General features: G+C 40.3%; 1 protein-coding gene across 9 annotated transcripts in view; it reads right to left on the bottom strand.

Moving 5' to 3' along the window:
* Positions 1-23,668, bottom strand: part of SMARCA2 (SWI/SNF related BAF chromatin remodeling complex subunit ATPase 2) — a 121,484-nt gene extending 97,816 nt beyond the window's left edge. For 2 of the 9 annotated variants that reach the window (XM_034410314.2, XM_087886182.1), the window contains exons 1-3: positions 23,403-23,668; positions 9,763-10,019; positions 2,925-3,054 (exon numbers count right to left, since the gene is read on the bottom strand). In XM_034410314.2, coding sequence (XP_034266205.1) covers positions 2,925-3,054; positions 9,763-9,987 — 355 coding nt within the window. In that variant the 5' untranslated portion in view covers positions 9,988-10,019; positions 23,403-23,668. Of the gene's footprint in view, positions 1-2,924; positions 3,055-9,762; positions 10,020-20,883 lie in introns of all 9 variants that reach the window. The other 7 variants (XM_034410313.3, XM_034410317.3, XM_034410315.3 and 4 more) reach the window with 4 other exon arrangements.
* Between the last annotated feature and the right edge of the window lie 3,677 nt (positions 23,669-27,345).

The raw sequence follows: 27,345 nt of genomic DNA, 5'->3' as shown, positions 1-27,345 counted from the left end.
ACTATGTAGCAGAGTGCATTTATGAAGACATGATTAAACATCCTTAATCTCAAAACACATGGACAGACTCAACCATAGTTTCAACTTGCCAGAAATAACAACACTTAATTAGCATTCAGAACCAAATAACAGCAATGGTATTTAATTACACCATCATTATTTGGCTGTGGAGAACACGTTTTCCTTAGGAAGTGCACTTCTTCTTCTCCCTGTTCATTTGAGCAGAGATGTTTACTGTCTTCATCCTCCCCTTGGCACCATCAATACACCAAGTCATGATAAACTACATCCCTGAAGAATTTAAGGACAGTTATGTGTGCAAATTGCTAAAACCTATTCATCTTGGTGTTAATTTTATTTCCAAATCATCAATGCAGTTTAAACATCCCTGAATATTTAGTATTACATTCTACCATTTGATTTAGAACAAAGAAGCAATGACAAAGCTTGGGAGTTATTCACTGACATAAGAAAAATGTCCTCCCACTATCCACAGGAATGTGGATTATGAAGTAAATCAGATTCAGCTTCTACCAAGCTAACAAAAAAAATAAAATAAAAAAATTGTGGCCCAGATCTGTGAAAAGTCCATCTGTATGACTGAAATCAGCCAAATACATGCTCCTTAATGAGGCACTGGAATTCTGTTGTTGATGTATTTTATGATTGGAAGGTGTTATTTACTCCAAGTGCCACAGGTTATTAGGTTATCAGTTGTTGGATTTTAAGCATTGTACGCCACCCAGGGTCAGTCTTGTGAGACTGGCCAGCCATATGATTTATTTAAATAAATTTTAAAAAATTATAAAAATAAAAATGCTAGAAGTGGGAAATAGATGAAAATTATCCTCCTTAAAAACCAAGGTACATGAGTAATGAATATATACTGAAAGTCTAGGTTTGAACTTTAGATGGGGGGTCAAACCTAAGCCTGAGCATCAATAGTATTGTGTTTTTAGAAAGTCAGCAAGGATAAAAACAAAGGTATTTTTTTTCCTTTATATTTTTCACTTTGATGCTGGAATATGAAAAATTTTGAAGCAACTTCTTTACTTTTTTTAATCTCCAGAAATGGGGAGTGGGGCGTAGGGAGACAAATAACCTTTAGTCTGGAAATCAACTAAGTAGTTTATTATTACTGATAATTTTAGCATTTTTAAATTGGCCAAGTTTCATTTCCCACCCTCCATAAAAAATGCATCCTAACCCAGCTGAATCTCACAGTAAAGTCAGTCTCCAAAGCTTCATCTCTAAGGATTACCCAGGTGATATGATGTAGTATTTATACTAAATCCAAACTGGAAAGAGCCCATGGCAGTCTTATAATATACGTACTTTTGGCAGAGTTCAGATTGTTAACTATAAATATGACTCCAAAATCACCCTTGGTAAGTTGAGAAGGTGAGCACAGGGAGCTACAGCTCAGGCCTTGCTTCAATCCCTTTCAGAACTAATTTGAGAGAAGCCCAGGACCGGGAAGAGCTTCTGTCCTGTTCCTTAAGTCTCAGGGGAGGAGTGTGAGTGTGTGAGTGTGTGTGTGTGTTTCAGCTTCTTTACGAAGGGACTGTGGAAAGGAGGTGAATTTTTCTCTGAAATGCAGGATTGATCTCAAAGTCAAAAAGCTTTTGCTGCTGGGACCAAGAACTGCCAAAGAAGAGTTATGCTGAAGGACATGGATGAGGATCAAAGAAAAAATATACACTGCAGACCTAAATCATATAACTGAAATCGTATTTCTAATTCTTACGTTTCACATCTTCCCCCCTCAAGGAAGCTGTACATTGTTATCTTTCCATCTTAACAACTGAGTTTGGCTTATACGTGTAATTGTCTTTGAATTTCCTTTTTTAAAATGTGTTACGAGGTATGCTTGCAGGATATAAGCTGCTCTGAGTAAAGTTGCCTTTTGCAATTGACTGATGATAAATTTGTCAATGCCCATGGTGTTCAAGTGACATTGTTTTGGCATTCCATCCAAGGCATCTATTACTTTTGGTACTACCTTTGCCTTTTTCTTGTTATTATTATTAGATACACGTATTTGTGGATAGTAGTATTTTGATAAAAAAATAAAGTGTCCTTCAAGTCAAACTCAATCACATGCAGTTTTTAGCAAAAAACAAAAACAACAACAAAACAAAAAACAAAAGCCACTGTCTTCTCAGATATAAGGAGCCCTGCTGGCACAGTGCTTAGTGCAGTATTGCAGGCAAACTCAGTCCACATGCTGGAATTCGATCCTGATGGGACTCAAGACTGACTTAACCTTCCATCCTTCTGAGGTCAATAAAATGAGGATTCAAGGTTGTTGGGGACCATATGCTGACATTGTAAACCACTTAGAGAGGGCTGTAAAGCTGAGGTCCCCAACCCCACTACCAGGCGGTGGCCTATTTGGAACCAGACCCAGTGAGTGGCGGGCCAGTGTGCAGCTCTATTTGCACGAGTGGTGGGTCAGCGCCCGTACATGGGTGCACAATTCAACTTGCGCAAATTGAGCTGCTCATGCGAACTGCTTCTGTAAAGCACTATGGGGCAGTATATCAGCCTAAATGCTAGTGCTATTAATATATTTTCCAATTTTCTAATCAAGCCTGCAGCCATAGTCAACCTTACTCCAATATAAGCATGTAGCTTTCCTTATTCAAAGCAATGAGCAAACTACATATTATTTTCTCTAGATCTTAAAAGTACTTGACATTGATGAATACTTAAGAAAAACAAAAGTCTCAATTTTTCATTTTCTGCATCACTTTGAACTTATCACTTCAAGCAAACATCGTCTACCAGGTATTATTTATACCTTTAAAGGTTTATCTATAACACAAACGCAACAAGGCTTAAAAGCTATCAGTTCTCATGTCAAAAAAGATATATAATTTCACAATTTTATGAATAATCTAAAATAGGACAAAACTATAAACCTTGACTGTGTTGATCCATTGGACTCTGAGGTGGTCCCATGCCAGGAAGAGGTGGTCGCATGTTTGCAGCCTTCATGGAGCTGTTGTGTAGGTCTTCAACTATCCCTTTTTCATGCAAACCATCAATAGGCTGTAAGAGCAAAACAATTTTTTAAAAAAATTCTTATGTTTCTTGGATTTACATCCTGCCTTTCCTCCAGTCTCTTCCCTGCCTCTAATAAGGCTTAAGCAATGTGCTACTTTGGCTTGCTCCGTTTGAAGATTTATAGTAAATTACAATACTTAAAACACACTCATACAAATAAGCAAGCACAAAATAGTATTAAAATCAGACCAAAATGTGCATGAAAACATCAAAGAAAATAAAAAACACAGTCAGCATTAGTAGGAAATGAAACTGACCTTAATATGCAATAGCAGTAATATTTTCTGAAATTACATAATTTTATCTTTTTTTTTAATACTGGCTGGGATCTATGAGAATTATAACCACCACCGCTTCTGGAAGTGGCAAGGGAAGGCTGAGCTATTGATATTTTAAATACATGCCCTAACATTCTTCTGTTTCTCTTCCCCCAATCATTTATTATATGTAGACACTTGTAGTGAGCTATATTTTGGCAGCAATATCAACAATAATCTGTGTTCTGAACTACAGAGGAATCCAGAGGCAAGCATTACTAACCAGATTTTTTTTTTTTTTTTTTTTAAAGTTACCCTTTCCCAACCTTACTATCCTCCATGTGAATAGTCCAGTTTCCAGAATTTACAGCAATGGTTGTGTTGTGTTGTCTGGATGAATCTGGGAATGAAGCTTAATTTTTATATGTAATAGTTACTACCATGCTGTAAAAAAAGGTGTTTTCTCTCGTTACAGCAGTCAATCTTTTTTCAGGTACCCAAGGGACCAAAAGAAGTTACAGGTAGTGCTCGACTTACAACCATTTATTTAGTAACAGTTCAAAGTAACAACAGCACTGAAAAAAGTGAGTTACGGCCATTGCAGCATCCCCGTGGTCATGTGATCAAAATTCAGATGCTTGGCAACTGGCATGTATTTATGCCAGTTGTATTGTCCCGGGGTTATGTGATCGCCTTTCACGACCTTCTGACAAGCAAAGTCAATGGGGAAACTGGATTCATTGAACAACCGTACGACTAACCTAAGAGCTGCAGTGATTCATTTAACAACAAGAGAGGTCATGAAATGGGGGGGAAGCTCACTTGACAACTGTCTTGCTTAGCAATGGAAATGTTGGGTTCAATTGTGGCCGTAAGTCGAGGACTACCTGTAGGTAACTTCACAAAGCACTTTTCAGTTGTCACGTAACTCCAGCAAAAGCCATTCTTTACTAGCAAAGCAAGGCTGTATTCAAGAATCAGTTATCAGTGAAGGGAAAGACGAGGAAGAAGCTGAGCCATCAGAGGAAAAAATGAAAGGTCAGCTGCACGAGGCAGGAGAGGCTGCCATGTGAGGACAAGGTGAAGCCCACCCTGCATTCAAAGAGAAAAAAGGAGGAGGAGGGAGCCAGGAAAGAAACCTGAAGGCTTCTGAATTGAATCATCAACAGAGGGTAAAATAAAAAAGATTTTCCCCACTTGTGAGGGGAGAGCCCAGGGGAAATGCTATTTCGGGGGAAGAAACATTTAATAGTTGCTCTGAGAGTGTCTAAACAAACATTATGTGCAGCTCTCTAAAGACTGTCTCCTCTCCATACATGCAAAGCTGAAGGGCTCAGGTTTCTCACAACAACTCTCAGCCAAGCCCATATCAGGTTTTAGATCCCAAAATGTGTGTGTGTACATGTGAGCACAAGCGTGCACCCAGGCACACACATACAGATTGACTGCTAGGGAAGGAATTGGGAAGTGGAAAAGGGAAGGATAGGAAAAGATAAGAGAGAGATTTAAAGGAATAAAAATTGAAGAAATTTAAAAACTTAGTAAGGAGAAAAAACACAAGAATTCCAGATTTCTGGGGTGCAACTCAGAATTTACTGATTTTTGGTCTGCCACAAACACTCTTCATACAAAATTGCCATTTTTAAATGTATCTGTTCCAGTGGGTTATTCAATACCCTTTTTTCCACTTAGAATGGCAGAGTATTATTTTTTCCCCCCCAAAAAACCCCTCCCCACTTGTAGTTAAAGCTACAGAGCTAGCAATGTACAAAAACTGGATAAGCTTTGATCCTTAAAACAGACTGAGGAAAGTACTCATAGTTATCAAGAAAATAACAGAGGAATTCTTTCAGGAAGTCCACTTAGCTAGTTACAATGGAGACCTATCAAAGGTGAATCTGGGACAAGATATTCTAAAGTTACAAGCACTACATGTCTATTTCCTGTTTTAAAGTTGAGCTCAGATACAAAGAAAATTGAATGGCTGTATCTGTAGGGCATAAAACACTCAACCGTATATTATTCTCTGATGCAAGGAGTTTTATTCCCTTGTTTAATATGGACTCTTAAAGATTCAGAAAGTTCCGTGACAGTTAAGTAGATCAGTTAAGAACTGAAAAGAAGCCAGAAGGTGGGATGAGGAAACCCTGAGAGATTAATTACAGGAGAGAAACTGATGCATATTAATCATCTCTTAATAGTCTTGAGCAGTTACAAAAACAGGATTAATATATCAAAAAATCAAGAGACAAGCAGGCTGTTACTCAATCCAATACCCTAGTGCTAAATTAATGAATTAAAACTGCAGTATATTTGAGCACGTGGCGCTGCGCAGCACAGAAATACAAAACATTAATTCCTACTTATTTAATATTTCGGGTTTAATCAACTTCAACAACTGGGAACAAAAGGCTGCCACCAATAATCAGTGTTGCCCTCTATCAATATTTTCTATTGTTTTCTAAATCATAATGGATGCCTGCTGTGCTTGAGACATCTCAAAATAATTTAATTCAAAGTCATCCTGGAAAAGAGTTGATGTAAAGGAAAAGAAAAAGAAAAAGAAACAGTGCTTCAGAAAGTTTACAAGATCATGAACATTGTATTAGGGATAATCCATCTAAAATTAAGCAAATTAAAATTCCATTGATTTCAACAAAAGGTGTTTTTTTTAATTAAAACCACATTGATTTTTTAAAAATACTTCATTCTTATTGCAAAACACATATTAATTATCTGCACAGTTGATAGAAGTATTATGGAAGAAAAATTCTATCCCCAATCAAGGTCATATTTTATCCATCCCATCCTTCTAAAAAAATACCAAATCACAGATTATAAAAGCAGTTTGAGGCACAGCGAATACATCTTTAGAAGTGATAAATGAACTGTCTGCTAAATGCAAATGATAAAGTTAACAGACAGTTTCCAAGAGATAGTTAAATCTTAAAACAATTGAGGTGATTATAAGAATTTTGAAACATTATTTTTGTCCTTAGTCTTTCCCAGAGACATATACTGTATTTAATATTTCTGGGAGAAGTAAGAAAAGAGTTGTAACTAGAATAAAGCCATTTAAAAATTACTATTTTTATAATGCTGGTTTCAGCTTTTATACTAGAGTTTTTGTGTTATTTCCCATTCAGATCAGCAAGAAATTGTGCTGTTAAGGGTTCAACAATCATGGTCAGAAGAGGCTCCAAGAGCCATTTAAAAAGGTTTAAATTCCTCAAACCAGGAAGGATGGATTGGCAAAAACTGAATAGACAAAGAAGACTTCAATGTTACTATGCTGGCATTCATTTGGGACAATGAATCTACAAAGGAGGGCATCTACAAGGCATCTACACTTAAATCTTCCATATCCTGCTGTGTTGAAAAACAAAACTTCTAAGCAACACTTATGCTTTATTGGTCTTTCAGGAGAGCTGCCTGTTTATCTTTATAAACTTATCAAAGGGAAAAAAAGGGAAAGGTTCCACATTGATCAATGTGTTCAGTTCTTGAATGCAGACAAGACTTCCCTTGAGGCTGTTGATTGTTGATGAAGTAGGCACCCGCCTGTCGAATTGCAGACCTAAAAGAATGCCAAAACCTTCATGATGACAGTGAGAAAATGGAAGAGAATCAACTGTTATTGTCTCAGCAAAAGGAATATCCTGACCATAACCAAATTAATAGGACATCCGATGACCAGAATACTGCTTATGCCCTTTATTAGAGTATTTCTGTTGCTAAGACAGTAATTATTGATTCAATGTCCCTGTCATCTGGTAGTACCTTATTATTAAGTGCCTCCATACCAAGAAAAGTATGGGTGTTTAGATCTCCAGTCATCAAAGATTCTACAAATTTGGAGGCAGCAAAAGGAAGAGACTGAAAGTGGACTGGAAAGTGATTTGTGGGTAAACTGTTTTTATTGCTACTATCTTTTTTTCTTAGAACAAGAGAAGGAATCTAAGGATGACTCCCATATAGCATTTTCTGTTGCTTTTCTTGTCACCATAATGAGCCACTGAGTTTCCTAATTAATGTCTTGTTGATTCTTATTAAAAAAAAAAGGTTCTCTAAGCAAGAGGGATGTGTTCTAACCTAGGCTTCCTTAGAAATTAAACAGCACAAACTTAGTCCCTACGGCTGTAAATTACTTTCATTTACAGTCCACAAGGCTTGATAAACAGTCTTTCATAGGAAGGTTATCAACACCCACCTACCCACCCACTTTGGCAGTGGAACGCTGCCAAAGAGCTAATTCCAGACGCAGGGCAAGGCCAAACTTGGCACAGAGTCACAAACAGAATTTTCAAATCTTGAATCGGCCAGATGAACTAATTGCTTCCTGCAAAAGCGCACGTCCCGTTCGCTTCTCTTTTATGTCTTATAGGAGGGGCCAATCATCTCCAAGTCTTACTCCCAAGTCGATCCTGTTTCCTTAATTGTTCCTGTCTCCTGGCAGCTCTGCACATGCACACACTGGGAACAGCTCACGCTGTTCTTCTGCCTCGCTGATGTCAGACCCAGAGACTCCAGAGGCAGCAAAGAACTATCAGATGGCCTTGGCCCCCTCTCTGCCTCTGACTCAGAGCCATCATCCAAGCCTTCCCCAGACTCCAGGACTGGCCCATGTTCCTCCCCAGCCTCCTCACTGTCCGAATCTGCTACCAGCTCTGCTGGCCGCTGGTAGGCCACAACAGGATGAGCGAGAAGCCACAGTGAAAGATGCCTGCTAACTATAGTTTGTAAGCATACTCTCTGGCTATTGAGGAAGAAAATGCACTTGAGCAGACAATGGGTGGTCCATACAGAGCAGATACCCCCTCCAGATATACTCTATTTGCAGTCCAGGCTGACAAGCCAAACTTGCAGACTTTATTTTAAATTTGGGAATGAGGATTTTGAGAAGCAAAAGAATGCAATTTAAAACTCCAACTGTACACCATATCAAGCACTCTTCTGTTTTGGAAGGGCAACATTTTATTCTTTAACTATCACCCCAAGCTCCTCTATAGGAAAAAGTGGATTTGAAAATTTTAGTTCAGCCCACTAATTAATATCACATCAATAGCTATGACACTTGTGAACCACCTTGGCAAGTAAGAAGAAAAAATATAGCTCCTAAAATAAAAAAAAATGTTCCCTACTGTGCTGGAATTATAAATTATTCTTTACATTATAACAATTGTTTCATTACATTTTTATTACATTACATCTTAAGAAGGATGAACTTTGCTTGTCACAAGTGGATATTTATGAAAAGATTCCTATCTGTACTAGAGAACAAAAATCAGACTAAAGACTTTCCAAGGCCATTGTAGTCTTCCCCAAGGCCATTTTTCTGCTCCAGACTTTGCTCCGGATACAGCTTCCCTAACAGTTCAATTCCAACTCAAAATGTATAGCCTCATCAAGATCCATAGTATCTATCATGGTTTCATTTTCCTTGATGGTAACTGAAGGTATCATGTAGAGATTTCAAGGCTGTCTACATACTGTATGATGATTATAGTCTTTGTTCCATTGATTCTGATGCTTGCTATAGGCCTCTGCAAATTCTAGCTTTCAAATATGATATACAATCCTATGTATACTCTTAGTTGACCTATTGGCAGTTAAGCCTAGTATATGAAAGATTCTGAACATCTCAAAAAATCTTGACAATTTAGTATCACAGAAAGCTAATTTTTGTTTGATCTTGACCACCTGAACATTTAGTTATGGTTAAGTCTAACTGGTCTTTTGAGCTTTATAACTTTAATATAATTTGATATGTCTTTTAATTATTGATTGATCCAGAGTTGGTTGAAAAATGGGTGGCTATATAAATGTTTTAAATAAATAAATAAAATAAATCTTATATAACTATAATAGAAATTTATACTGAAACAAGAGAGAACACCAAATAAAGAAGGAAAAGAAAATCTCCAATTTAATTATGATACCATTCTACATTATTGGATACGGTCTTATTTTCCTAAGGCACTACGGCATTCATAAACCTATATTATGAGCAGAATACTGCACTGTTCTAATTCCTGGATCTTAAATATTGTTACTCTAAAATCCCATAGGGTATTAAGAAGCTAGTGCCTATTTGAAGTAAGTCTTAAAAATGAAATATTCTGTTTTTACCTTCTAAAATATTATCCTTCTTCCAAAAAGAAATTATGGTGAATCATATACACGTTCACTTCAAAGAATGCTGTACTGAATTTAAACATATGTACTCCAACGTATGCTAACTTATCTCACTGAGGAACATTAACCACAACTGCCACAAGCAAGTCTTAATTTATGCTCTGGAATTCACACCTCAAGATCACAGTCTTAATGAATGACTTGCATATATAAAACTGATAGCAATATTTAGGATGACAAAATGATCGTTTTAGTTTTTCAGCACAACTGTTCATAGAAAACATTTGGTAGTAATACTTACTTTGTGCATTTGGTGCATGCCTTCCTGTGAATAATCACCCGGTCCCATAGATGGCATTGGATGTGGTACACTTGGAGGTCCAGGACTTGGTCCCATCATGCTATGTACTGAGCTTGGTGATGGCCCAGGTCCTGGGCTGGGACCTAGGATAGGTCCTGGAGATGGCCCTGGCCCTGGTGAAGGGCCTGGATGAGGCATTGTAGAAGGATCAGTTGGTGTAGACATCTACACTGTCTCTCTTGGAATCAGTGATTGAGCTGTAGTGAAGGGAAAAAAGAACACATCTAAATTTAAGTTGTTCGCCATTAGGAAAGAAAGATATACGACATTTAAAGAAATAATTTGTGCATGATTCATCTTGAAACATAAGAACTTCAAGTGGTTCTATATCAAAATAAAGTACATGTCAAAGTGAAGTTACTCATTTGTATCGGGAGTCCACTGTGAAACATGGCTAAAATAAATTGAGTCTTTTGGAAGAAAATTATAATACATGGTTTGTTTGCTTTTTAAATTGAGTATCCCCTTGGGAGTCTTGCATTGAAAGGAAGATTATATAAAGTATATACCCAAATAAATAAGAATTATCAGGTTTTCAAAAGAAAGTCACTAAATTCCTTTTTATTTAAAGTAGCTATTATAAATACCATGATTCTCAAATTCGCTATCTCTCTATTAACAATTAACTATACAGGATAATAAATACAAGGATAAACAAACAATAACAATGTCATTCAGAGTGTATATTTGTGTCTGTCAGAAAAAGTGATTGTCTAGACAAAAACAATTAATGCCAAAGCGCATCCTATTGCCTTTTTACATCAAGCAATATAAAGACATGCTACAAACTTAATATTTGATACGCCTTGTTATACATTCCCAAAGACTGCAATTGTATACCATTTATTTATTTGGGCCTGGTGGCTCAGTAGACTGATAGCATTGTGATTAACACCAGCTGCCTGCAATTACTGTAAGTTCGAATCTCACCAGGCTCAAGGTTGACTCAGCCTTCCATCCTTTCTAAGGTAGGTAAATTGAGGACCCAGTTTGTGGGGGCAATAAGCTGACTTTGTATAAATATACAAAAGTATGAAGGCTATTGCGTAACGCATTGTAAGCCGCCCTGAGTCTCCGGAGAAGGGCGGCATATAAATCAAATTTTAAAAAAAATTATTTATTTAGAGATTGATCCCATCTTTATTATTTTTATAAACAATTCAAGGTGAACATACCTAATATGCCTTCCTTCTCCTACCAAACCAAATTTCAATTGAGAGCAAACTCTCCTAAAAAGTAAGCAGACCATCTCTTCTCTCAATGGGACATATTTTTGCTCAGACTAACTCATTTTACAAATATTCTGCTTCTTACAAATATGCCCATCGTGTAAAATTTAGCATTCCCCATTTTGGAGCCCCCCAGATGCATTGACTTTCAAAAGTCATGCAAGTTAATGACTGAATTAGCAGAGATGCTTTGATTAGAGAAAATGGACTAGATAGTTTTATATGAGACTGGAAGCCATCTGTGGACATGTCAAATACAATAACAGATGGTTAACAGAAGGATTTGAAGATTAGTGTAATGTTTGGGTTAACCTGTTGACTTGGGTTTTTTTTCATATATATTATGATTAGAGGTTGAGTCGATTTGATTATCAGATAGAGATCCCCTCACTTGGAACATTTGTTTATTTAATATAGTATTTTTGTTAAGTCAATCAAAAATCAAATAATTGTAGACCCATTATGTAAAGAGGAGAATTTATCAGTTTTCTTGGGGTTTTGTTCCTTTCTCAGCATCCAGCTGGGGTGGGTTCTATATATTTAATGTTACATTTATTTGATATTTGGGTTTTTTTCTTTTTGTACACATTTTTTCCTTTTTTTGCAGTTGTTAGTGTTGGATGTATGTTTCTCTTTTTTTCTGTTTTGCATTTTTTCTTGTTGATAAAACAAAATAAATATATAAAAAACCAAAAGACATGCAAGTTAAGAGGTGATGGGAGTTGAAATCCAACATATCTGTAAATTACCGCATCTTTGCTGCCACATATACTAAGCCAAGTATGCAATATTCGCAGCCTAAAAGCTGCAGGTGGCATCAGTGAAAGATGATGATATTTCAAGGGTTTTACGGGAGGAAATGGAAAATGACATTTTCAGAGGCTGCATGCAGCCTAAAGGTTGCCCCCTCTGCTCTAACCCTGAAGTGAGAGGCAAGCAAATTTATAACATGGCATACAAGTTATGGAAAGGGAAATAATTATTAGCTGGAAGTTCCTACAACTGCTAAGTGCAAAGAGTTATTTTTGCCCCAAAGTTTCAGGTCGAAAGCTACTTAATAAAATCCAATCTAGCAATAGCAGGTTCTTAGCAAGCACCCTGTCAGACCAAGCACCCCATTTGTATTTTCAGAAGTGACCTCTGACCTAGTTATGGGGTCCTCACTATTTAGGAACCAATTCCCCCAAAGCTGACAAGACATGGACCCACTATCTGAATTTTTAAGATCAGGATTAATGTCTTAAGAGAGCGCCTGAATATGCAACAATACTCAAGAGTTTTACTAAATTTTTCTAAAACTTCATATTCTTATGCCTTAATATGCTTTTCTCTGATAAGGCAGAAAAGAGTGGTCATTCACTTCACATTAAAGAGAAACTCACTTGAAATAAATGGCCTTAGGAGCTCATTCCTTGCAGGGCAAGATATGGAAATACCTCTGAAGCTTTAAACAAAGATACAGAACACCCCAGGGGCTAATCTGTGCCACCCAATACTAACCACTGTCACAAAAGGATCTGCTTTATATGTACATAACTATAGCTACTAGGTCATTTACATGGTACCTACAAGGAAATTTTGGAGGGGAGGGGCACTGTAAAACAACTATGTTCTTTGGCTCACAAAAGAACACCTCCTAGCAATCCCACCCAGCCTAGCAGTGGTGAGGGTTGCTGGAAGTTATTGTACAGTAACTTCTGGAGGGCCACCAGGTTTCCTTTTCTGTGTTTCAAAATGCCCACATTCTGGGGAAAAAGTAAAGCAAAAAATGGCACTGCTATCAGTTTAAATTTAAATAAGCCCTTTCAAAGTACTATCCTGAGAAGCAGCATGCGGTGTTTCAACTAAAGCTGCAATTGGCTTTGCATTCTTGGCAAACAGTATGCTACTGCAAACTTACTCTATTGTTTTGGTAAATGTTAACCACAGTTGAAAACTGCTACAGCGTAACAGCTAAAACTACCACATTAGATGGCCAAAAAGTGTGAACATCTTTCCAACTGTTAGAATTGTGCTAGAATTGTATTCTGGGGTCAACACTTCAATCTGTCCTGTCACATAAGCCCCTTGAGTAGAATTCCTTGTATAATTGTTTCAATATTCTTTTTGTCCATCCTCATAGGATAACATTATTTCAGTGAATAATGAATTATTCTGTGAACAATAAGGGTAAACTTACTCTTACTTTATTTAAAGAACTACTTCATATTCCAGAGGCATCTGCAAAGGGAACTTGGCGGGGTCATATTACTGCGGCACACAATATTTGTGTGACATGAATTTGTACAGACACGATGCCACTGCACACAATATAGAGCAGGAAAGATGTTTGTACAACAAACACCCAACACTGCTTCTGTCATTTGGATGAATGCACTGGATCCTGGAGATACCTCTAAGACTACAGCAATAGCAGTAATACTTAGGTTTATATATCACTTCATAGTGCTTTACCCCACCCTCTGAGCAGTTTACAAGGTCAGCATATTGACCTTGACCCCAACAATATGGGTCCTCAGAAGGATGAGTCAACCTTGAGCTAGTTAGGATCGACCTCTTGGCTGTGAGCAGAGTTAGCCTGCAATATTGCATTTTAACCACTGTGCCACCACATGCAAGATTATCCATAAAAAAATATTGGGGACCATCTACTGCAAGCTTGGAGACATAATACTGTTTTATGTTCTATACACAGAGTTTTGTTCTTTTTCTTCCCAAATTGGATCTGTTGACCCAGTGTCATGCTTGGGGACAGGTCTGAGTTGCACATCAATCTTAAATGAAAGGCATTTTTTTTTTGTGAAAAGTGGCATTCAGCACACAAATGGGCACTGACAACACACTGATTCAGTGTCAGGGTTCCAAGTAACACCCCCAACAAAAGAAAACTCCGAGGTTTGAATTTCCCCAAAGTTACATTTTATTAGAGATATCATATTGGCATATCCGGGGAAACCCGAATCTGAAAGCTTCCAGGGTTTCCCCACCCAAAGGAAAGTTTAAGTCTCTGCCCAACACCCATAAGTTTATCACACGGTCCAATCAAAGCACCATCTCAACTGGAGATGCCTCTCAGTTCCAGCCTCCCAGGTACAGGACAAGATGTCCTTGAACCTCTGAGAAAGGAATGTTATTATGACTATATATCACCCATGCTCCATACAATTCCCCCTCCCAATTTCCCACAGTAGTAAATGTGGCAGCTCTGAAGGCCCAATACAAAAGATGGTTTCCAGGCCTGACATTCAGTATCAGGAAGTGCAAAATCTGCCTGTATTTACATAAAATGGAACCACTGCAGTCAGAACTGCTGTAATCCTTTTAATGGAGTGACTGAATTCTGAGCTTCAGTCTCTTCCCGCAAACCATGCCTACAATATAAGTTACATTACTTTCATGCAGTGCCAGCCGGCATTGCTCCCAGCACTTACGTCTCACCATGTGCTCTTTCTAGTGTTCCCAGCACATGTTATAACCACATCTGTTAGATTATTCTGGGGAAATTGGCCCATCTCTCAGGGATAGCGAGATTTGGATGGTTTTCATTATGTTCCAGAAACCCTCCTAATACAGACATAGAGGAGTAGTAAAAAAATATCTATACAAATATAGCAATTGCTCCCACTTGTGAAAATCTCCCAAGTTTCATCAGACAAGTTATTATTCCAAGTGCAGATGAGAAAAAAATAGAAGCCAGATAAAAAAGAAGTCAGATGAAAATGAAGAGATAAATGTAATGGCCGGAATCACTTTGTGGCTTTTCTTTTAAACACATTTTAAATTAAGATTCTTTTTTTCTTGCACACATTTAGCCTACAGTGGCATGTCTCCCGTTGAAATAGAGACTGAAAAACAGAATGTCTCAAATTATGAACAATTCATGAGAAAGGTCTGGTACACGTGAGGAAGCCTATCAATGCCAAAATGCCAGCATAATTTGTATTACTGATATGTTGCCAGAATTATAAAATAAAACCGATCGGCAAAAGACCAAAAGGGCTATCTAAAACAAGGTAGACATATACATATACAGGTACTCAACATACGACCACAATTGAGCCTAACATTTCTATTGCTGAAACATTTGTTGATTTTCGCCCTATTTTATAACCTTTCTTGCCCCTGTTGTTAAGTGAATTGCTGCAGTTGTTAAGTTAGTAACATTGGTGGCACAGCGACTCTGGCTTCCCCATTGATTCTGCTTGTCAAAAGGTTGCTAAAGGTGATCACATGACCCTAGGACACTGCAACTGTCATAAATACATGCCAGTTGTCAAGCGTCCAAATTTTGATCATGTGACCATGAGGATTCTGCAATGGTTATAAGTGTGAAAAATGATAAAGTCACTTTTTTCAGTGCTGCTGTAGGTTTGACAAATTGTTTTAAGTTGAGGGCGATCTGTATCCATGATGTTTGGGTATAATAACCAAGAGAGTCATTATTAAGCATTACATGTGGTCCTTGTTTTATGACAAATCATTCAACACTGAACTTGTACCAGTGTTACCTTTGGTGACTTACTATCGGTTCTCGAAGTTCCAACCATCACAGAATCCCTGTAGTCACATGGTCACCATCTGTGACCTTCTTTGTTGGCTTCTTACAGGGAAATCAGCAGGAAGTTGCAAATGGCAATGATGTGAATTCCTCGTTTAACAACATGTGATTTGTTTAACAATTACAACTGGGAAGTGCAGGAATTGCTATCTCTAAGCAACAAGTCAATATAATCACACTTCACAACCGCATTGCTTAGCAATGGAAATTGCCATAGTTAACCAAAGACTACCTGTATTATGCTACATATAGTAACTTATGGAGTCCTACATTCATAAATTGGCATTTAACAATGCCACATGGGTACAACTTTCAGACTTTTTAAATAGCATGTAGAAGTTGTGTCACAGGAGAAGACTGAAAAAACATTTATTAGATTTGGCTCTTTGGGGGACCGAAAAGCACTTTGTGTAATGGCTGTTTCCCATTATTAACCATATTCTGTATATTTAAGCCTATTCCAAAAATCTCATCCATCAGATTTTTAAAAACAGAGATACTCTAGCAAGTAGTTGTAATGAGAATGGAGATAGCAATAGCACTTAGACTTATATACCACTTCATAGTGCTTTTACAGCCCTCTCTAAGAGGTTTACAGAGTCAGCATATTGCTCCCAACAATCTGGGTCCTCATTTTACTGACCTCGGAAGGATGGAAGGCTGAGTCAACCTTGAGCCGGTGAGATTTGAACTGCTGAACTGCAGCTAGTAGTCAGCTGAAGTAGCCTGCAGTGCTGCACTCTAACCACTGCGCCACCTTGGCTCTTGTAATAAAAATTGTTTTCTTTCTTAGTTTCCCCCCCCCTTCTCTCTCTCTCTCTCACACACACAAAACAAAGCCAGAGACACCATATGACTTATTAGCTTACTGTACAGCTAGTTCTTGACTTACAACCATTTGTTTAGCGACTGTTCGAAGTTACAATGGTTTTGACTGTTCTTCACACTTACAATTGTTGCAGCATCCCTATGGTGATGTGATCAAAATTCAAATGCTTGGCAACTGATATGTATTTATTTAGGACAGTGTCCCAGTGTCATATGATCACCTTTTGTGACCTTCTGACACACAAAGTCAATGGGGTAGCCAGATTCACCGTACAACCATGTTACTAACTTAACTACAGCAAGAATGGTCATAAAATCGTGCAAAACTCACTTAACAACTGCCTCTCTTAGCAACAGAAAATTTTGGCCCAATTATGGTTGTAGATCAAGGACTACTTGTATTATTAGCCTTTCTTTTTGATAGCCCAATCCCATTCTCTCCCTTTCTTCTATGTACAATCCTAGTCAACTACTTTTGTAGCAATTGCAAATAAAACAGCCTCCAATAAAGGAAAAATAGGCAATAAGCCACAAAGATTTTCCCCACTTCCTTTAAATAACCCTTTGTTACATGATATGGTCAAGAGAAGCTGTTTCCATGCTAGGACCTAACAATAGAGTCCAGATGCAATTTCACTTTTCCTTCTTGTCATACAAAATCATCCCTTTGCCACTTCCCAAAATAAAGCCCACGTGACATCCTCTATCGAGGAAAAATAAGAAGTGTAACTGTAAAGGATTCAAGATAAATTAGCTCTAAGGCAGGAGACGGGATGCAGTGACTCTCTACTGAATTACAGTTCAGCAATACAAGGAGGAGAAGCAGGCTCTCGGCCTAGGTGATTACAGGCCCAGTTTTGGGAAATCTACAACACTCAGATAGATAAACTCTACAGCCTGAAAGTTAAAACCCAATATAATATGGAAAGTGACACAATTGGGAACACTGGTTTATAAGTTTAAACCCTAATTAAGGACTGGATTGTAATTAAAAAATGGAGTATAGAAGAAGAAGGGTGGGGGGTTAACGTAATTACTGTTGGCTTGAAGGAATGGAAGAGGGGACAAATCTAAGGCATGCTACTGCAGCAGATGTATATTCATAATAAGGTAGGTCATTTATAATATAGATTCCATTCCATGTAGAATGCCATTGCAATTATGTCAGTAGGATTGCAATGATTGTACATTATTTCCCTGCCAAACCTAGAAAGTTGGTGGTTTACTATAAATCTCCACTAGTCAAGAATTAGCCTTAAATCTGAGACCTGTAATCTTTAGATAACAAAGGGCACTTGCAGCCAATTAGGATGTGATAGCAACTTGTGTCATTGATTTCTGTCATTAATGTTTCAGATTTTAATTCACTTTTGAAAACTGCTCTAAAAAGAATCACTTGAAGCTGTAATTCAAAGTTTCTCCAAGTATTTCCCTTTCAGCTGACCCTTCATCTACATCCTGATATCAGTACATATTGAAATACAGGGGGTTGACATCAGAAAGAGTTTTCCATTTTCTTACTTTGAAATGTTCTTTTTCAAAAGAACGGGATTGTTTGCACTTAAATTGAATAGCAGACTTCTAACAGTCAATGTCTTCTTGTTCTTCAGTGAATACATCCAATAGTCTAATCCATAAGGATACTTTTGTGTAGTCTGACACAGGACTTTCAAGACCTGCATCAACATTGAATATGTGAGTTGTTACAGTATATCGCTGAAGAACATAGGTGAAGGTACTCTCAATATAGTCCAGAGAAATAGTTAATTGAATTCAAAAGTTTGTTCATTTCTCTAGCTGCATAAAGACCAGCCACTAGGAGTAAACTTATGCTACAAGTATAATTTTATACTTGTATAAAGGTACAAGTAGGAGGTGAGGAATAAATCTTTCCAAGTGAATAATTGGCAAGATTCACTATACAAGCAATCTCAGGAAACAAAGCAGTATTTTGACCAAGACAGAACACCTTGCTGCAAAACTATGCATGCAATCCCAAAGCTTTCTAGTAAAAGTATGTGAAAAACGAAGAAAAAACATTAAACACATGGAAAGCTATCATATTAACTGTTCCTACACGTTTTTAATTCTGAATTTAAAGGCATGCCTAGTATCTCTGTCTCCACTTTAATAGCAAACTGGTTGAATATCCACTAAGAGAACACTAATTACTGTCAATCTTAAATCACAAAAGGGATAAAATAATCATTGTTTTTGAAAGCAATCCACGTATTTTTTTCAAATTGTAGAGAAGGCCCCTAGGGGGAGCATGAAACACCATGAACTAAGGTACAACATTTTGCACGTGTTATTGGCAGTAGGCAAGATTTAAATTTCCAGCATATGTGGGCTATAATCTACCTTGGGAATTGCCAAAAGGAATGAATTACAGTATACTTCTCTGCTCAACTATAAGGCCAATTACTTAAGCACTGTATTATGGCTCATGTGTATCTGTAAGAGCAGGAAGGAAAACAACTAGCGATGCAAAACATAGTGTGGACAGGTGTAGAAGAAACAGCACAAAACAGCACCAGTATCTGGTAAATATACTTAAATATAAAGGTTTTTGGTTAAGTTGGTCTGAGAAGGGCAAAATAACTTTAAAAGATGATACATCTGAATAATGCTCAATACCTCATTAAGGAATTAAAAATTTGCTCCCTTCTGCTTTTATTCAGAAACACATAGGTAATATTTACAATCTACAGTTTCTAGGACATAAGCAGTATTTACACTCTATAGTTTCCAGTGTCCTGCAGCAAAACAACGAAGAATATTTTGGCACCTTAAAGACTTAACCAGTTATTATCTCATAAACTCATCTGTTGTCTATATCCCCAGGCCCATCAAATCCCTTAGGAGTCACCTGGGAGGCATAAGGGTGAGTTACAGGGGGATTTGGGGAGAGAAACAGTCTGCTCACATTACATTAGATGTGGCCCATAATATTAGAAGGACTTACAGTATTTACAGTCTATTAATTTTTGTTTCTAATATAAACCTGAAGTTTGCCTAACACAAAATAAAAAAATCCCACTGGAATATAATAAATATACTACAGTGCAGTCTTCTCCTGTCTGGATTTCTTCCTCTAATTCTTGTTTGTGAAGGCTGTATAGGCTGGGAATGTGAGGAGTTGCAACCCAATTGGGAGTCATTATCAAGCTGGGAAAAGCTGCTTTACTGAATGTCAGTGTACACAAAAAAAATTCCAGTCTGCAAGGTGTCCTTGGATCACTGAGATTACAGCAGTAATGTTCAGAAACATAGTTCAAGAGAAAAATTAAAAAGTGCAAAACATCCACCCACACCTATTTGTTGTGTTATCTGAAGTTCAACATCTGTTTTGTGTCAAGAGAGTATTAATTTTCATTCCATTTTTGGAAAGAAAATACTATATATATTTTCAGCCCTAACCATGTAAAAATGTTACAATATTTCTTTTCTTCTGTTGCCAGCATCAAGGGTTGGTCAAAGCACTGACTAACAGGGAATGCTCAGCAACCTTTTCAGAAGTTAACAGAAGACTTGAGGTCATTTTGAAAATGCTGTTGTGGTGCAAGCTATATGAAGCCTATAAAATAACCAGTCCTGAAGCTCAATCAAAACTCAGAAAACACTCTTATTTAAGGAAGCATTATCTTCAACTCCGTTAAGCTTACCTTTCTTTGCCAACTGATACACTTAACTACAAATTTGCTTTAAAATGCCCATAACTGATAGAACTGGATCGTTGTTATTAATATTATTAGGTTTCAGAGTTTGATGAATTGCAGATGGACATAAAAATCTGTATCCAATTTAGTCCTTCTGTTACATTATTTTTTCCTCTCTGCAGTAACAAAGGGATTCTAGAGGAAGGGGGAAAGGGGGGGATAGGCAAATGGGAATAATAGGGCAATTAGATTCACAAAAGAAAGTGTGCCTAAATTAGCATGACAATAGGTGGACTCCTAAAGCAAAGGCTGCCCCACCTCCAAACATGTAGCTGTTATAGTACTAAAGGAATGGAAGGCTGGCTCTCCATTCATCTGCAGACCTCAGGAGTTAGTGGCTGGAACTAAAGGGGACTGAAGGGAAGGAACTAAAGCACACAATACACAAAAGAAAAAAGGCCAGAGAACAAGACTGCAAATGTCAAATACAATGTTAACCGCAGAGCCCCCCCGTGCCGTCTCCACCTTCACACACAACACACACACACACACAAAGTAACCTCAGGGGGAAAAATGGCTCACAAACTTCGGCGACTGCAGTTACTGATGCAAATGGCCCACATTTCAAATCTGCAACATTTCCCAACTTTCAAATAGTTGTGGGATGTGGGGTTTTTTTTCCCCTTTTTTTTTTAAAAAAAGAAGAAAACACAATCGTCCCAATCACATTAAAATGCAAGTACGGAAATCAGTTTGGTTAAAAAAAAAAAAAAAAAGCAGCAACTACCCAGCGGAGTTAATCAGTTCCTCTTGTCTGTTGCAAATTGCCGATAATCTCACGGAGCTGAAACAGTTTGCTAACCGACGCTCTGAATCGCGCCTGGAAGAAATGCAGGATTCGGGCCTTCTGGCTGGCCCGCTCCGTCCTCGGGAGGAGGAGGAAGCGAGCAGGCAAAACGCGCCATGTGTTCTCTAACTTCGGGTTTAAAACGTCTGAATCCGGAGAAGCCTGTCGCCCCCGACTCCCCCCCCCCCACCTCCCCATGTTGACATACAAAACCCGATCGGCAGCTAGCAAACGCGGCTTTGCGCGAGGCAAAGAGAGACTCTTTTGCCGGAGTTTGATTAGAGTCGATAGGCCTCAAGTTTCCGTTTGCCAACATGCCCGGCCGCCTCCATCCGCACCCGCCTGAGAGGAGAGTCACGAGCGGCGGGGCGCCCATCTAGCTAAGCCGATTTGAAAGTTTGCGACCCTCCCCGGTGGGCGATCCCGAGTCCATGTTGGAAAGAGCCTCCCCCACGCCGTCTCTCTCTCTCTCTCCCTTCCTCCCACACCCGGTTCCCACAGCAACGGCTGCAGAGACCTTTACCTTTCTGGAGTGACACCCGAAGAAGATCTAGGCACGCCCGCCGTGGGTGAGATGCCAGACGCGCCGATCGCGAGCTTTCATGGCAGATCAGGGCCTATCTCTCCCCCGTCATCATGTCACCACGATCAAACATGTCTGTGTGAGTCCTATTTGGCTGCGGTGACTTCCTGATTCTCTGCATTGCTGAGCACAGACAGGAAAAAAAAAAATCCACCCCAACCAGCGCGAAACCTCGCCTCTTCCTCTCTCCCAGCAGCGAGAGAGGCTGGCTCCAGCCACCCTCCTACTTCTCCAGCCTGGCTCGCATGCTCAGCCACCAGTAGCGAGCGGCACCAGTCGGGCGGAATCCTCCTCCTCCTCCTCTTCTAGGCACTTAATCATCAACCCCCTCCCCCTAAACCCCACAACTTTTTCCCTCTTTCTCGGCCGAACCTTAACCAAATTCATGCCCGGTGGTTAAAAGACTTCCCCCGCGCCAATCACGGGGTGCGGGACGACGCCTGCTTGCCCCCCCCCAGCCCCAGCCCCAAAGATTGAGACTGGCACTCAGCAACTTTCGAAATCAATAAATGCTCGGTGGTTTCTCCCACCCCTCGGAGGAAATAAGGGATGGAAAAAGGGGGGAAACCTCGCGTCGCACAACAGAGGAGAGAGCCCGCTTTCGGGCGAGAGCAAAAGGACGACGCAAACACGGGCAATGCCAGACACTTTCGGGGGAGGGGGGCCCGCACAGCGACGGCGGCTACGGTGCAAAAGAAAGCAAAGGGGGCTGTGGACTTTTCAGACACTAATAAACCCCGGATATTTGGAAGAGGCCCGAACTGGGAGGAGAAAAGCGCGCCGATCTCTGGTTTCATCACTCGCGGCTTCTCAACACCCCCCTTTTCCCGAGGCTCACCGATCTCGCGTGGGCACTCTCGGCCGGCCATTCAAGGCAAGCGAGACCGTCCGGAGCTGGGCCTGTGGGGTTTTGACGGGTCTACCGCTCCCTTTCGCAAACCAATCGCATTCCCATTCCCTTCTCCTGCTCTCACGACCGCAGTGGGAAACTCTGCGGCGGAGCTGGGCGAAGAAGGCGGCCGGGATCTTCTGCAGCGAAGCGCCTCCGCTCTTCCCCGGGGCAGGACGCGGCGCGAACTTCCAGCACTCCCAGCCGGCTACATGCCTCGATTTTCCCCCAGCAGAGCCTTAATGCAGCTTCTGGAGCGGGGAGGGGGAGTAAAGACGGACTTTCCCCCTCCAGCCTTGCTTCTACTCCCCAAAGACAGCTCAGCGCATCCAAGAGAAGGAGGCAAAGCTAACCTACCGGCTCCATGGCACCGGACCTGCATATACCTGCTCGCAATCCGTCCCTGGCTCCTTCCCTTGGTCTTTCTCTCTTCGCCTCTTTCTCTTCCTCCCCTCCCTGTTGAGGAGCCAAATCCCGTAAGCAGCTGATTCCACGCCGGAGGCTTCTGGCTTCTCCCGCCGCCTGCCGTTGCCAGAGCCCGGGCTTGCAACGGGCAAGCCAGCCCTCCTCCCTCGCCCGACTTTCTCCCCAGGTTCAGCTGACTCACAAAGTCAGCGCCTAGCATCCTCTCTCTCTCCCCCCCTCCCCTCCCCCAGGAAATGTTCTTCACCCAGCCGCTTTTTTTCAAATGAGGTTTATTAGGATTATTAAGAAGGATCAGGAAAACTTTCTTCCGTTCGCTTTTTCGATCTGCAAAGGAGATCGAGACTTGTTTGCGGCCGGAGGAAATGAAAGGGGAGAGGGGGGGGGTGTCTGTTTGGATATTATATTTTTGGTGGGGGCGAACGGAGGATGCACAGGCTAAATTCTTCTCTTCCCCTCCCTTCCCTAACCCTCCCCCCCCCATACCAACAACTACATGGCAGGCAAATCAAAACGACGGATGATGATTAGGAAAGGGAGGGAGGAGTTGCAAGCGATCTTTACCTTGCTGGGGGAGAGTGGCGGGCTAGATCTCTCCCGCTCTATGAGTCACTCAGAGTACAGATCCAGCCAGCCAGGGGAACTAGATTATGAATATGACTTCACTGATGACAGCCATTCCCTCCTCTTCCTAAACTCCCGCCCCGCCTCTCGGCTCGGCTCGGCCGCTTTCTCCCATTCCGACGCTCCGTACTAGAGAAGAGGGAAGCTTGTGACTGGACGAACCGAGTCTCGGGCTCCCGTCCGGAAGAGGAAACGGAAAGGCGGATTCGCTACTGCGCGCCGTCACTCAAGCTGCAGCTTGGGGGAAGGCGGAGCTTACCGCTGCTCAAAAATGTGGAGAGAGCGAGGGAGCCTGGTCGGAGTGCGCGAGCGCGGCTGCCCTTTCCCTCCCCTCGCCATCCCCTCAGGGCAGGCGCGTGCATGCGTGTGAACGCTTCTGGGTGTTTCCCCCCCCCCCCCTCTCTCTCTCTCTCTCTCTCTCTCTTTCTCGGTTCAGCTGTTTGGATCCAGAGGGGAATCTTTGGAACGTGTCGGCCCCTTTCGAAAGAGAGGGAGAGGAGAGAGAGAGAAGCCCAGGAGTTGAGGGAGGGGTCGGTGGAAGAAGGTGCTGGAATTTAACCGTGCCTGCTGGTGCAAGCTTGTCGGGGGGAAGAAGGAAAAAGGGGAGGGGGGGGAACAAACCAAGGCGACTGGGAGAAACAAGCTCACTTCAGCCCAGTGGTGGTTTTCTAGCAGTTGTTTACCTGTGGCTTAGGGCAGGGGGAAGGTTAATAGGGAAGGTCATCGTGGAGTCCTCTATGCTCTCTTGAGCTTGGTGTTTTTGCTTGCACTTTTCTGATAAAGCCCCAGGGTGCTTTTTTTAAGACTCAACTGGACTTTCTGGTTTTTCTTTGAAGACATTTCGCCTCTCATCCAAGAAGCTTGGTAGTACAGTGGTCTAAGGCACCCTGTTATTAAGCTGGTTATTAAGACCAGCTGCCTGCAATTACTGCAGGTTCGAATCTCGCCAAGGCTCAAGGTTGACTCAGCCTTCCATCCTTTCTAAGGTAGGTAAATTGAGGACCCAGTTGTGGGGGCAATAAGCTGACTTTGTATAAATATACAAAAGGATGAAGGCTATTGCTGAGCACATTGTAAGCCGCCCTGAGTCTCCGGAGAAGGGCGGCATATAAATCAAATTAAAAAAAAAAAAAAAGCTTCCTTCAGCTCTGACTAAATGGTGGGGAATGGAAGGCACCATCCGGTCAGAGCTGAAGAAGCTTCTTGGATGAGAAGCGAAATGTCTTCAAAGTAAAACCAGAAAGTCCAGCTGCCTCTTGAAAAGCACCTGGGGACAACCGTGACCTGGATGATTGAGAATCTCCACAGACATTACCTGATAAGCTAACATCAGTGCTAGTGAGTGTGGAGGTAGGTCCCTGAATGTTCTCTGTACTTGCTCTTGGCATAAAGGAAAATACCAGGCTTGCAAATAAAATGAGGGGGCAGGAAGTTTTAGTATTCATTACAGTTATCTTCTCTTCCAAAGAGAATATAGGCAGGCGAGGGTTGAACTGTGGAATCCTTGCTGCTGAGCTTGGCTGTGTGCTTGCTTTTCATTATCACGGTAGGTAACATTGTCATTGCTAGTGAGTATGGATTTTGCTGCCTGTTTATATATACAGGTAGTCCTTGACTTGCAACCATAATTGAGTGTGAAAAAAGGTCATGTCACTTTTTCCAGTGCCGTTGTAACTTTGAATGGTCATAAAATGAACTGTTGTAAGTCGAGGACTATCTGTAGTAGCAGGCCCAGCCAGTGTTAGTGGGAGTGGGAGTGGTTTTCTCCTTGATAGTCTCTTGATTAGGGTATTGTTATCTGCTTGTCTGGTATTAATTATTGACACTGATGGATCTCTTGGCTGCTAGTTGTCTTTAATTTCTGCACTATACTGTGTTTTACTGGTTTTATGATTGCTTGCCATCCAGAGTTAACGATTTGACATGGGTGGTTATACAAAATGAATAAATAATAAAAGTTAATCCCTAATTATTTGGTTGTTGGAGAGGATGTATTTTGTTCTTTTTTTTTTCCTTCTTAGATTTTTTTGTATTGCTTCTTTTGAATGGTTTGTAAATGTGGTTTATCCTTGTGTGTCTGTTGAGGGCTGATTTGTCTGAATTCCAGGCTTCCAGGAATTAGTGTCTCTGGATTTAACTTGGTCTAGGATGTTCAGTTTCCCCATTAAAACTATGGTTAAGTCTGTCCATCTGTTGTGAGATTAAGAAATTTTCATTGTGTCTTCTGACAGCTAGTTGGTATTTATGGATGTGCTGTAGTAATCTTCTGCCTGTCCTGTCTGTTGTAGATGAGTTGTAGATGCCACACTTTGCAACACAAATTGTAGTCACACTTACCTAGATGAAGTTACCTAATCAGATAAGGAAAAATAAACAGCCTAGCTCAGCACCAATGACTCCACAGTTCAGTCCTGAGCTGCATATATTTTCTTTGATTGGAAGAGAAGATAATTGTAATGAATAATAAAACTTTTATCTGCATTTTCCCTTATGCTGAGAATGAGTGAAGTACAGACAACAATTCAGGTCAATTTGTCTGCCAGCCTTGTATGTCAAATCTTTCAACTTCAGCCAGAGAGTAACATTTTACCAAGCAGACGTTCAAAAACATACTCTCAGCAACGAAGATATAGAAGACTGTAAAGCTATCATAGAAATATAAGGCATAATCAAAATAGTTGCTAGATACTGTAGCTGTTAACAATTTCTGGGGGGGGGGCATCCAATGCTTAGGGCTAGCATAAGCAAGAAGTACAATTTTGTAAATGTCTTCCTGCGTTGCTCTCATTGTTATTCCCAATATATTTGAATGTCTCCTTGGCTTAGCAAAGCAGTTGGACAATAGGAGAGCTACATCTGACTTAGTGTTCCTAAGTAATGCAAGCCTCAAAGCAAAGATAAAAGTTAGCAAATTCTCTGAAAGTTAAACAATATTTATCAGGGAATCCTCTTCAGTTCAGGATCATTAATAGAAGGGCCCAGCAGAGATTATACTACCTGAGACTTCTCAGAAAACAACAACTGAATGAAAAATTGCTGGTGACCTCCTACAGCTTCACTATAGAGAATATCTTAACTTCCTGCACCTGTGTATGATTTGCTAATTGCACAGTGGCAGATAGGACAGCGCTCCAGAGGGTTAACATCATTGCCCAGAGGATCATTGGTTGCCCTCTCCCCTCCTTGGAAGAGCTTTATAGCTCCCACTGCCTTAAGAAAGCTCAAAACGTTCTGAAAGATCCATCTCATTCTGGGCACCCTTTTTTTGAACTATTGCCATCTGGCAGATGGTACAGGACAATAAAAACAAGGACCAATAGGCTGAAAAGCAGCTTCTATCCCAGAGCAGTAACTATGTTGAATTCTACTGTATAGTGCAATATTAATGCAGTATCAGGTTTTCAGTTCTATTGTGTAGAATGTGAAGGATGTGTGTGGTCTTTTTTTATAGTTTTCTTATGTATGATGTACATTGAAGATGGCATTTAATTTCATTTGTAGGAGGTGCAATGACAATAAAGTAAACTTAAACTTAAGACCCTTCGCATCAGCAGGCATATCTATACGAATCCTGAGAGGCTTGTGTGACTCAAAAACTTCTCCCATCATTCAAGTCAAAGCTGGTCATTCCCTTTTGGCTAGAACACTTGTGATTTAAACTCTTTTGATATTCTCCCAATTCATGGTGGGACTTTGTGACAATGGCCTGGCAAAGGATTTAGATAACAAACGCTTAAAATTTGGGAGGAGAAAATTTTAGGGTTGTGGGGGGAGGCGATTTTAGACTTAATGCACCAACAGATGAAGTATGACACACAGTCTGGATTGGAGGCTTTATTTGCCAAGCGTGCAAATTTTCTTGATGATTGCCTCCATCATGGGA

This window comes from Pantherophis guttatus, chromosome 2, assembly GCF_059756535.1.
Source record: "Pantherophis guttatus breed Tessera chromosome 2, ASM5975653v1, whole genome shotgun sequence".
Classification (NCBI taxonomy): domain Eukaryota; kingdom Metazoa; phylum Chordata; class Lepidosauria; order Squamata; family Colubridae; genus Pantherophis; species Pantherophis guttatus.
Note: the sequence above shows the minus strand (reverse complement) of the source record. Positions and strands in the feature narration are given on the sequence as shown.